This window comes from Varroa jacobsoni, unplaced genomic scaffold (assembly GCF_002532875.2).
Source record: "Varroa jacobsoni isolate VJ856 unplaced genomic scaffold, vjacob_1.0 scaffold_25, whole genome shotgun sequence".
Lineage (NCBI taxonomy): Eukaryota > Metazoa > Arthropoda > Arachnida > Mesostigmata > Varroidae > Varroa > Varroa jacobsoni.
Window position 1 is genome coordinate 1 of NW_019212927.1, and position 12167 is coordinate 12167.

General features: G+C 37.6%; 1 protein-coding gene across 2 annotated transcripts in view; it reads left to right on the forward strand.

Moving 5' to 3' along the window:
- The first annotated feature begins 9207 nt into the window (after positions 1 to 9207).
- Positions 9208 to 12167, forward strand: part of LOC111258853 (uncharacterized) — a 28309-nt gene continuing 25349 nt past the window's right edge. For both annotated transcript variants that reach the window (XM_022830409.2, XM_022830414.2), the window contains exon 1: positions 9208 to 9558. In XM_022830409.2, the coding sequence (XP_022686144.1) occupies positions 9510 to 9558 (49 nt within the window). In that variant the 5' untranslated portion in view covers positions 9208 to 9509. The remainder of the gene's footprint in view (positions 9559 to 12167) is intronic.

The following is a 12167-nucleotide window of genomic DNA, read 5'->3' on the forward strand; positions in this document are numbered from 1 at the left end:
GGTCAATTATTGTACCGAACACTTCGTTCATTCGTTACTCTTAGTATTACAACAAAGCCAACAAAACAACAATCTCGACATGGTGAAAAATCGTGCCTCGTTTTTTGAATTTGAGGGGCGATAAGCTATTATTCAGTGTCTTCACGGGAGGCACACTTCCACCGAAATTATAAAAATTTTAACCCTAAATCACCAAGTCAAGCATCGCAAAGGCATATGCGGCTGCAAAAAACGATTCTTGCACAGTACAGAGAAAAATCCACAATAAAAAAGAACAATTCAGAATCGATGCCGTTCAAAACCGGACTTTCGATGGTAGTCGGTCAGGGCATTACCGAAGAAATTCATTGTAAGTAAGTATAACGTGCTCACGAGGACCCTAGATTTACACCAAATGTTGCAGAAGTCGCACAGATGTTTTTGAAGACAATAGGATTAAGTTGTTTGCTCCGAAATTATTTCAGAAATAAAGCAGCAAATCCTCTTTGATTCTTTCCAATATTTATCAGTGATTCAAAAAAGCCGCGGAGATTATCGTTTTTGGTGTGCTTATTGAAGATAAAAATAAACTTCCATCTATATTGAGAAACAGTCTAACAAATTTCGACATTACAGCGTCAACTCGTTCAGCCTTGCTTGTAAAGGAAACATTTGAAAAAATCCCGTGAGGGGTTTGAATCCCGAATCGAAGACACGACAACAATATATCGCGCTTGAATTGAATTTGGACGTCAGAAATCACTTCTAGCACACGCAGACCATTTTGTTGAAAAGTATAATCTTTGAAAGTAAGGTTCTTGGCGTGGGGCATGCAGTTGATAGGCTGTTATCCAAGAAGCTTTTTAGGTTTGTTGCCAACATTGCTGCCAAAATTTTTCAGAAAGAAATTTTCTCATGTAACCGGAAGAAAGATGACTATTATTCCAAAGGGAAACGAAAGGGATTTCCGTTCGAAAATCACTGTGGTTTCCACAAATGACGACTTATCACTAGACCAGGTCTTTTGGCGAATAAAGCAAATCAGACAAACGAAGCCGAAATCGTAATATTTTCCTAGTGTTTTTATATGTTAGAATTGCATTCAACAGCTCGCAATGAAAAACGATCTCTAAAACCATGGCCAAACAAAGTGTGCCATCCTCCATCACGCGCTTGATCTTCAATTACGTAAGTAATAGATTTCATAGAACACGGCAGCAGCGTGCCACGACCGACTTACGATATATTATTGGTCCCACTGAGCAGCATTGAATGAAACTGACGCAGAAAGTATATAGTGTTATAGAAATTATATTTCCGATTTCAGCCGACCTTGGTATGTATTACATATATAGGGTTATCAAAGAAGTATTTACTGTTTTTCCAGCTAGATGGATTTGAAGTCATATATCTCATGTAATACGAATCGCGTTTTGGGTCTATAGAAAGCTGAGATTTAACACTTTTTGAGTTGATTTTGAGTAGAGGCTAAAATGTCTTCATCTAGACATCGAAGATGAGTGAAATTTCGGCAAAGGCTAGCTATATTTTATAATCATTACAAAAAGAAGGCACAAATGTCGTCTAAGCTTGTAAAGAAATGTATTTGTATAATGAAAATGCGTTATCGGACGAAACGTTTCAAAGATGGTTTCATCGTATTTGTTCTGGAAATTTCGATGTAAAAGGTGCTCTTCATAAAAATCAACCAATTTTGGAAAAAAATAGATAAAATCATGGTGAAAGTGGAGCAAGACCGACACACCAATGGTCATTACATCGCCAGGGAACTAAGTATCCACCACCGAAGTGTTTTGACTGACTGCAAAAAAAGCTCGGTGTTTGGGTGTCACACGAATTAACGAAAAAGGATTATCTTAATCAAATTCTAAAATTGAAACTCTAGAATAAAATTGAGCCATCTCTAAAGCGGATGGTGGCAAGTAATAAAGGGTGTATCACGTACGGTAACATTGTGCGGAAAAATGTGGCAAAACACACAATATGTGGTAAAACTCAGATAGACGCCAAAAGGGATGATGCTGCATATTCGGTCGGACTGGAAGAGAGTCGTGTATCATGAGTGGCTGCCGCCTAACAAAAAATAGTTTCGGACCTCTGCTGTGAACTAACAAGACTATGACAAACCATTGAAAAATCCACTGGAAGTAGTAAGCAGAAAAAGCTTCTTCCACCATGATAATGTGACCACATATACCTCTGTTTATTTAAAAAAAATTGGGAGAAACTATAAAACAATAAGGGAACTTGGATGAGATATTTTGATGCATCTACCGTACAACTCGAATAACTATGATTGTGTGACATATGGAAACTGTGCGTACTTCCTGTCAGTGTGCACGGAGCGTATCTGTGGTATGACTAGCCGAAAGGATTCAAACCGGAAGTTACCAGACGATAGCTAAAGAAATAAAACATGATAAATAGTTATACTTCTTTCGATTTTATCATATAACTTGTTTTTCATGTTCCAATCCACCAAAACTTCTATTCAGTATAGTAGGTGAATACTTCTTTACCCGCCGAATGACAATAGTTTGCGCTTATGGTTAGCGTAAGCGGGAGGGAGCCTGATCATGCAGAATGCGTATGCCACCTACTTAGAATGGCCTTCTTTGTACAAGCTTTTGTAAATGAGCAAAACATAAGTAGATTAAATAACCTTTACAGAAAAACTCCAAAAAGAATTGAGCACTGCTTGTTAATGAGACTATTTATTTGAGTATATTATTGCTGAGGATCCTGATGATACGATCGGCTTCTTTGTATCGGTGGAATAAGGTTAAACAAGGTAACATAAAGATCTAGGCTTAAAAGGGTCGGTCGTTACTGTAGTTTTGGGACGGCTGTTGACTGTCACTTCATTACAACAAAAACCAGCCGTTTCGAGCAACTATATATAGCGTAGTAAATTGTCGTGAGATCTTTTCTGTCAACATCAACTGTACTAGTTTGTTTTTTATATATTCAAAAATTAGACGTTATATATACTATATAGAATTCCAAAATTTAATTCAAGCTTCAACGTTTTTAAACGACTTAATCACTTTTCAAACGTGATAAAAGATATCATGTTTCTTTATAATTATTTTTTGCCATAATAGTAAAAATATCGAATATTGTAATGAACAAAAATCGAATATTGTAGATAAATATAAAGAAATGTTCAATTTCCATAGCACCCGATCAAGTATGCCTATTATTCGACTCACGATTCATCTTGTGTCCCAACAAATCAGCGTTTCCAGCTTTTCAAAAACGGTGGGTTTTGAAAACCCCACCGTTTTTGAAAGCCACCACACGTGGCTTTTGGATAGTTTTTAATATTTTTCCAAACAAGAATTTCTCATTATAGATACTTTTCGTAAAACTGAATCACATACGTTCACATTCCTTTGGCTAGAAAGTCTACTTAGTTACTAATTGACATAATTTTGAATTCACTATTTTGTTAGTAACTTAGATTTCTTTTGATATTAATTTATATAGATATATCCACCATTATTTAAAAAGTTGTCTCTTTGATTTGCACATATTTCATTTTATTTAAGCTAATCGTCTGCCAATGGCCATTTGTCTAAACTGTGAGGACCGATTATGATTCTCGACTTGTTCGACACATACTTTTCATTACTCGACCCTATAGCCGTCTAAAGGCACTTCAAGCCGCTTTAAAGCTTAGTTTAAGCTTTTTAGCCAAAACACTAATTATCTCTAGTTCGGTAATTGCTGATAAGCGGTACTTTAATTGCTACGCACATCATACACAAGTTCCGGAAAATAAGGCACTAAAGTTTTCTGTCTTCTTTCCCTTAAGTCATGTGTTAACACCTTGTCGGACCCAAAGGAACAATCGGTCAAAATTTAAATAATTTGAAACGTTTATTTGTTAGTTTTCTGTATGGTACATTAAGACCTAACACAAAGATATCAATATGCCCTATCGATATGGAGATACAACTGAATCTGCCGTTAGTAACAAAGATTCGAGTGGAACCTTGTTTTTTCGGTATTTATCTGCTCAGAGCACGCCAGCGCATTCATTTTTTTTTATAATACCTCATCTATCGCGCAACTTTGCTAGTATAGACAATATCCGGACTAATTATTTTTGTTGTATGTCTTATATGACGTTTTCTAACGCTAAGTCCATTCGGCGTCATTGATTCATTAAAAAACAAAAAAGGTCAAAAGCGTATCCACGACACCTATTTTTGTCGGTATTTATGGCATCCCGTTTGCCTACTTCTACAATGCGTAGGCCATACGTTAAAACACTGGAACGTGTGAAAATATATTTTCCAGGCGCTATGAAGTAAATGGTTTTCGGCTCTGTGTTTTAAAAAACAAAAATGCGTTACCAAAGACAGTTAAGACAGTGTTAGAAAGAAGTCAGTGCTGCACTAGCCTTTTGGAGGCAACACCGATTGTACAGATTTATACCAACGACCTCGGGACGGACGAGAGAGCCCTAAAGACAACCTTTTTTCTAGCCGACCTGTCATGGCGTGTATGGACAAAAACGTGGAGAAAGCAAAACAGGTCAAATTAAGAAACTGACGAGTCGTTCTTAGGGAACTCGCAGAAGAGTTAGACATGTCACACAAGAACCTTGAGGCTCTCAGAGAAGAGTCGAATTTGCTCTAGCGCGTCATTGCAAGTGACGAGACGTAGAAGTACGGGCATAATGTGGAGACAAAAGTTCAGTCGTCTAGAATCGTTTAAAATTTGAGCTCAAACGGAACAAAAACCATAATAAAAATTCAAGCCTTACTTCACCTTCTTTTTTGACCGTCGAAGAGTTCGGCTATATTAATTCGTCTCTGATAGTTCTATTGTGATTAACGGGTATTAGCAAAGAGCTTCAAAAATATTACGTATTGCCACGATGATCGACTAGCGCACACGTCGCTGCTTGTATTGTATTTTTTGCAAAGAAGCTCTATGCCTATGCTGCCTCAATCCCCGTATTCACGAGGTTTAGTACCATTTGATTTAGACCAATTCCTTTTCCCAAAGCTCAAGAAACACATGGAAAAGAAGTTTTCAGACGTTCGACCGAAATTCAAGAGAAACGAAAGCTAAGCTTAGGTTTATTTTTAGTATTGAGTTACGAGATCCGTTTTAACGACTAAGAGAACGGTGAAACACACGTGTTCCGACAAGAATTATTTCCAAGGGAGTAACTGAGATTAGGTCAAAGGTCAACTGCGGCATGCTTTATGAAGTATACATATATATAACTCAAAAATATGTACCGTCTTAATAAATGCATTTCCGGTTCCGATTAGGAATGAATGTATAATACCGAGTGGCCGGATCTCGTAATTGCCGCAGACTTGATGGAAGCTCGGCGGGAATGCGGAGGGCAACTTAAAATGCCTTGAACAGTTTGGTCAGTAAGCTCCAGAAGCAAGAGTGCTAGAATTTAGACGTCGTGAGAATTGCCCATCTGGCGTATGGCCACAAGAAGTGGCCACAAAATATGTGACGGTACTTACGAGGTCAGCCCCTCCCAGACGAGGAGGTTAGCCTCTCCCGAACGGGAAGGTTAGCCCCATCCGGACGAGGAGGTCAGGGAGATATATCATAAAAACCAACCTGTTTCGGGCTGGTTTGGAAGGTTCGGCGGTAAATATTGAAAATCAGTTGCACCCGTTCTGCAGATCGATCGGCTGACGTAGTACGTTCTCGCTACAAAGCACGCTGGCGCTGCCTGCGAATGCCGTAGGTAGGTTCCCAAGGCGACACCCTATGTAAAATAGAGTTGGAGAATGTTGGGCTACTACGGATCGCGGTACTTACCAGAGCTGAGTGTGGCCGAAGTGGATCTTGGGTGTGGGCTGCCAAGTTTGTCATCTGGCTCGTGGACGAATGGCAGAATGCCTTAGCTGTAGTTTACAGGCTGGCACACGTTTCTTCCTTCCGTAAGAGGAGGAGGATTTCGATTATTCTATTATAGAAATTTCGATTAGGATTAGACAACTTGGTATGTTCCAGTACTCTTCGGGTCCCCCATTTGTTGCCACTGAAAATTAATTGGTGCGTTCTGAATCGTGAAATAGGTGTTAGCAACAGTAATTCGTTTTCCAAGAGCAATTCTAGGTGAACGATGTTACGGACCGCGCTTCCCAAGAGACAGTCTAAATGAACGAGGTTGCGGGTCTCGTCCTCGTTAACATTCCAGATATGTTCCTAGTTGTATAGGCCCGACGCTGAATGAGGCATCGATAAGAGAGTCACGCGGGACACCCATTACGTGAGCTACTGTAGTAAGGCATCGCTGCCAACTAAGAATATACAGAAGTAACCGCAAATTAAGTGGATGTCGCCTAGTAGTGTGGTCGAATGGCTGCAGTATTGCCGACCATCGACAAACTCAATAATAACGATAAACTTTTGTCGACACAGTAAGGAGGTAGTCTAGAAATAGCAAGACTATACGCAGCCGTATCGAAAAAGATTGCATGGATGTGATACATTCTCCTTTGCATTCCAAATGAACTTCTTCATAAGGGCTTTTGTTTGTAATACGCTTAAACTAAAAAACCAGGCATGAGTGTACAGTGAATTTCTGTTAGAGCAAAATAATGCCCCTTGTGGTAAAAGAGTATAGTAATCAAAAGACACTATTGTAGCAAAAGTAAACCAGGCTAATCAGTGCAATGCTGTTGTAACAAAACAGTGCACGTGTTAGGCGCACCGCCAGCTAGTACCTCCACGTTGTACACAGATGTATAAGACCAACTCTAAGTTGCAACCACTAAATTTAGAAAGATATTCTCGGCTACGTGCTTTTTATTCAGGCGGGCAAAACGACATCGGTTACATGGTAGCGCGGTGCTCTTTTCCCAGGCAGCGCAAATAGGATATCCAACAAGCATTACGAAATTGAAAAATTTGTTGAGAAAGAAAGTCTGAGGACGAGATCGAAATCAACTTTGAGAATTAGAAAGGAATTCACGATTATAAGTAGTTCAGCGTAGAGGGTTAAGATGGGGTCTTATACAAAAGTACCTTTCCGAAAAGAGAGAACTCGGTGGTACATAAAGCAATCAGTGCAACGCCATAAAATTTGTCCAAATTACACTGGAGGCGATACGGCGGCTTGAAGTGTTTGGGTAAGAGGTTTAGTATGCAAAGGAATTAGTAATGATTCCGAGTACACAAGGAACTAGTGATAATCGCAAAATGAGATTTCTGTGTTATGGATTACTAGTCAGTTGATATTGTTGAAAAAAGACGGAACACGAAATTACAAAATATAAATCAGGAGGCAAGAATAATTCATTGCAGTAATACATTGAGCGCGGAAGTCACAGTACTAACTACTGTTCACTGGTAGCCATGGTCTTTAAAAAGTCACTCGGCTCGCGTGCTGAAGGAGGCTCATCGAAGACATAACTGCTTTTAAAATGTTAGCAGAAGGACCTATATCTAATGCATCCATGGTGGTTGCTCTCTAAAACACAAAGAATGTAGTGATATTAAAGGAACGACAAATCCTGCTGCCTTTTTAATAGCATCGCGAATGCTTAATCCTTTATAAATGTCATAAAAGAGACAAATGCCGTGGGTTCATGTTTACTGATGCAACACATCAACCAACAGAAAGAAACAATGTTTCATATATGGGCTGATTCTCTGTGGGATCGCAAGGATGGACTTAGATAAGTCTAGTTATGCCGTGAATGATGTCTTGAATGACCCCAGGGTTCCAATCTGGGGTGCTGTAACATATGTGGAGTAGAGTTTAAGACTTCAAAAAGGACTAAGGTTCAGACAATATGTAAATGTTTGCTATTACTTAATTTTCACTAAAGATCAGTACAGATTTATATTATCCTGACCCCCAGTTTCTAAATACAGGTATTTCTTTTCATAAATACATAAGCACATAAATCAGAAGTAAAGCGCTTTCCTTCTCGTTAGTTAGTTACCCGTTCGAAAGCGCCCTTACAGTTCTCTCGGTATATTGTATTGACAGTGTAATGTCAGTTCAGGAAAAACGGTGCATTTTGACGCCTTCTAAAATATGGATTTCTCCAAAGTGACAAAGCTGTTGAAACAACCCGAGACATTTGCCCCGTGTATAGTATCGGCCCTGTCACTAATAAGGCTGCTCAATGGTAGTTTGCGAAGCTCCGATCGTTTGAATAAAGAAAGTCGTCAAACAACTTGAAAATTGGCTGAAAAGATGGGCTGTAATTCTAACCGTCATTAGCCACTAAGTGTTTTCCGTTTACACAGAATCTGAAGTTTGGGTACCTCATAAGTTCCCTAAATGGAACAAGGAATTACGGATTAATGCTACGTTTCAAGATTTTGCCTGATATCAAGCATCATGCGGCCAAAATGACCGCACAAAATTGTAACCGGCAATGAGAGTACCGTCTAAACGTTAACGTGAACCAGAGATTGGAGTGGGTAACTCTACAAAGGAACCAAGGCCTAGAGTCACTCCAATCTAAAAAAGATTATGCTAACTTTGGGGGAAAAAGAGTACTTATTACTTGTAGCCTTGTAACCACCTTTCCTAAAATGATATTATTTTCATTGCTAGCGAATTGCTTTCAGGTAATCCGAAGAACCCTTCCAACTATGACAGAGACTAGTCGCTTGTATGCCTCAATTTTTACTCACTTTGAGGTAAAAGAAAATTTTAATCCTATTTTGAGCAGTCCAGCAACTTTGTGCTACAAAAGCAACAGATAATTTGATTTGTTGTGGTTTATATTACATGAAATTTCTCTGGAATAAATTGTAATGCATGCGGCATCTACAGCAGCGGTATATATGTAAATATTCCATAGCCTGTTTATAACATTGTAACAAATGTATTAGGAGACCAAATACTATGCTAGTATGCCAAATACTAAAATGCAAGAACTATAACAATGATTACTGCGACCAATTAAACAATTTTATGCATTTACACCAGGATATTCTGTAATGTGCTCGAGCACAATATTATAGTACACTGTGAAATTTCAAAAATATTGTGATCGTTTGCATATCAACTGTCGCAGCAATTGCCTTGCCCAATATATATATTGAGACATAAATTATGGCTTTGTGTCGATCCTTGTAGACAGCGGAAGTCAGTGCAACTTTTAAGTATTAATGGCAAACGCTATCTGTATTTCGCAGCCGTGAATAACCGAAGAAAATTGGATCATAACAAGGGGAGAGAGGGTCTTTGAGCAGAAGACAGCAAACAGAAGCTACAGCTATTTTGGTGAAAAAAGTGGTAATTAGACGAAGAGGTCTTTTTGCAACTATCCTTGTGTTTTTTGTTTCATCCATAATAATCGGATAAGGCGACCACCCCGATGGACTTGTCTTGAGTTTCCATTGTAATAAGACATATAAAGAAGTGGTGCTTTAAGATATTATAACTTAAGGCGAACAGCTGTAGTGCATCAAGTAGAGTGACTCCAAATATATGAAGCGTAAATAAGTATTTTTAATACAACTCTAGACGTTTTGTAACAATTCTGTTGGAAAATATGGAAGATGGAAATGACCATAACTACCGACGAAGCAAAGTCCGACAGGGTAAGTTTGCTCATTTAATGCATAAATATCTAAGTAAAAACGTAGCATTTTTTATGTAATATTGTCTTAAGCTTAGTGATAACCGCTAATAATTAATGGCTGATTTCATAGATGGTTACTACTAAAAACTATTTTTAAGCGAATTGGTTTATATAACGATGAGATCTTTCCTTTATCCATAGCTAAATACGCCTTGCATATATGCATGTAAGGTGTAACAGACGTATTTAAGGAGCTGGACTAGTATTCCTGAAGTTCATTTAAAAAAAAACTATTCTGATCTTTTGCGTCTGTAAGGGTGAACTTCTTTGTGTAAAATTTGAATAAAACTCCTGGCTAGCGAGACCTCATGTTTTGTATAATTAAATGCATGCCGCGGGTTGGTGCATTCTGTGTTATTAATAGCTTGTTTTTTCGTGCAATGCCTGTGGTAATATTTTGGGAGAGCTTTACTCTAAATAATCGCTTAAGGAGAGAAAAAAGATTGAGAAGAGTATTACCCTAAGGCTTTTTTTTGTGCGTTTAGATAGCACCTATAAATAATAGTTTTTTGAGAAGGTAATGAGTTTACCATATGTAGTACTCTCTAGAAATCAGGCCCTTTGTGTTAATGTCGAATTGAAATTAAGCAAAATTACTACATACCACAATATAAGCTGTGTTAATTAAAGCATACAGAAGCAAATCATCATAATAACAAGTCCGCCTTTTGAAGACTTTGCATACGCTAGAGCACTTTTCCGCTTTCCTGTCTTCTATATTCATTATTCTAGAGATATATAAACTAAATATGTTCTAGGACTATATATCTTTAAATCTCTCTAAATCGTCATTTGTCATATATACTTTAGCGCACCTGAGCCCTCAGAATCATAAGGATCATTGTCAGTTTCAGGCGCTATCTATAATATGTAATCAAAAATAGCCTAACTTTCCAATCGCGGTAACTGGCTATAGGAAAGTTTTTGTTCTAGTAAGCCTCTAAAATTAACCAAAGTGTAAGTAATGTTCCTCATTTATTATATTAATTTTATGAAAAAATGGTATATTTGAACTTTCATCTCTCTTCAATTTAACGAGCTTTAAATTTGTTCTTAATGGTGCTTCAGCTTACGATAATGCAGCAGTTTCTGAAGCCTTAATTAAAAATATAACTGGCGACAGCAAAGGTTTTATTTTTGTGGCAACGCGTTGTAACTATTAATCAATCACGGATTTTTTTAATCATTTGATTGTAAATAACCAATATGGTGATATTCTCATTGCCCAACTGTTAACACATTTTTTGTGGTCGCTAGATGCACATATCTACTGCGAATGAATAACTGAAACCATACTTTGGTTTTTCGCGTATTTTTATTTTGTAATTTGCATCAACATTGTGAAACAAATATGATAAATAGCATTTTCTCGTTTATTACGCGTTCATCTGTTATTTGCAAAAGGACTCCTTTAACATAGGCATCTTAATTGGGCCCTTCCTTCTTTCTTATAAATTGCGTACATGAAGAATCGGGATTAATAAGGCAAACATTTATTTCTTGCGATACTATCTTATAATTTCTCAAGCGATTAGCAATAAATATAATGAGTTCAAGTTGTGTCGCTGTTAAAGTCTGACCATTAGTAGCACATCATTCATTCGCATCGCATTTCTTTTTTAGGTGATTAAGCAAATTTATGTATGTTCATTTTTATTATTTCTCCTTAGTCATACTCGCTCACTCTTTCTGAAAATATATCTTTTGGAAGTGTCTTTCACCGTTGCACGTCTGTTGTGGTAACATAACATGTGTAGCTGTAAAATTTGTTGCATGGTTGTTCTATGTGGCGAAAAGGTGCGCATCCCATCCCCTTTAATTTTATTGATTGTGACCAAAGCTACTAAAGCAATCCAAAATCTTTTTCTCGATAGGCGGCGTGGTGCGACGTCGTGTTAATCAGAAGTAGCAGGCAAACTGCCAGGTAGTTCAATGCTAGCAATATAAAAATGAATAGTCAGGAAAATATGGAATCAAAGGAAATAAATACTTATGCTAGTAGCAATTCAAGTAAGTTGAACATTTCCCACCTCTGTTATACTTTTGGTGGGGGCAAATTCTTGATGCCATACATTAAAGAAGTGATTCCGAAGACTTTTTTATATCAAGAACATAGGTGAATGGATAAAAAAAAATTATATATTTATGCCTGCTTTAGCAACGATATAACTAAGAAGCTTAGCTGAAAACGGTTAGCAAAATTAAAGACGATATCTTGTGCTTCAAGAACGCACCACTCGTTGCTCGGCCTTTTGATTAAGACATAGGGTTCAAGCACTTTTTGAGGAAGATTTTTATCAACGGGATTCTTCGAATGAAGATGCTTTATGACCTGCGTCTAATTATAATTTAGTTTGGTGCCAGATTTTCAGTTCCTCTAGGGGCCACCTTCCATATATCCTTTGACTGGAATCGTGTTGGCTTTCTAAAGGCAAGAGTGCCTTTCGCATAGCACCTAATTATAAGCAAACAATGCTAGAAATGAGTCGTTAATATTTATTGAGACATATTAGATTATTCGAAAAATAATGGTAGTGTTTTTCGAATATTCCTTATTCACTTCTATAA